Source organism: Mandrillus leucophaeus, unplaced genomic scaffold (genome assembly GCF_000951045.1).
Source record: "Mandrillus leucophaeus isolate KB7577 unplaced genomic scaffold, Mleu.le_1.0 Scaffold69, whole genome shotgun sequence".
Classification (NCBI taxonomy): Eukaryota; Metazoa; Chordata; class Mammalia; order Primates; family Cercopithecidae; genus Mandrillus; species Mandrillus leucophaeus.
Genome location: NW_012107474.1, coordinates 3,988,763 through 3,989,328, shown reverse-complemented (window position 1 = coordinate 3,989,328; position 566 = coordinate 3,988,763). Strand labels below are relative to the sequence as shown.

The window sequence follows — 566 nt, the reverse complement described above, 5'->3', positions numbered from 1 at the left end:
GTGTGTGCACACGTGTGAGTGTGCGTGTGCACAGCGCGCAGTCAGGGTGATCTCGAGGACTGCCATTTGCTCACCAGCAAGACAGGCTCCAGGCTCCCTCCTCGGAAAGTCCCTGGAAATCCGTGACAGCCCCTGGAGCCGTGGGCTGGGCCTGCCTTAGGGGGTGTGCTGTTCAGAGGCAAGGAGGGACTCATTACTGGGCCCAGGCCCTGCCCTCTGTGTGGCTGTGTTATTCATTCAGTGTGTATGGGGCCGGGGGTGCATGTGGTGTGACGTGTGTGGTGCATGTGGTGTGATGTGAGTGTGGTACCTGTGGTGTGATGTGTTGTGAGTGTGGTGTGTGTGGTGCACAGGGTGGTGTGAGTGTGTATGTGTGGTGCATGGGTGTGGTGTGTGTGTATGTGTGATGTGTAAGCATGGTGCATGTGTTGTGTGTGTGTGTGTGGTGTGTCAGTGTGGTGCATGGATGTGTGTGTATATGTGATGTGTAAGTGCACTGCATGTGTGTGTGGTGCATGTGGTGTGTGTGGTGCATGTGGTGTGTGTGGTGCATGTGGTATGTGTGG

The 566-nt window shown here is 56.0% G+C and overlaps 1 protein-coding gene across 1 annotated transcript in view; it reads right to left on the bottom strand.

The window, feature by feature from the left end:
• Window positions 1-566, bottom strand: part of C2CD2 (C2 calcium-dependent domain containing 2) — an 82,204-nt gene that overhangs the window by 71,622 nt on the left and 10,016 nt on the right. Inside the window, exon 2 of the mRNA XM_012002613.1 lies at window positions 75-168. Within this exon, the coding sequence (XP_011858003.1) occupies window positions 75-168 (94 nt within the window). The remainder of the gene's footprint in view (window positions 1-74; window positions 169-566) is intronic.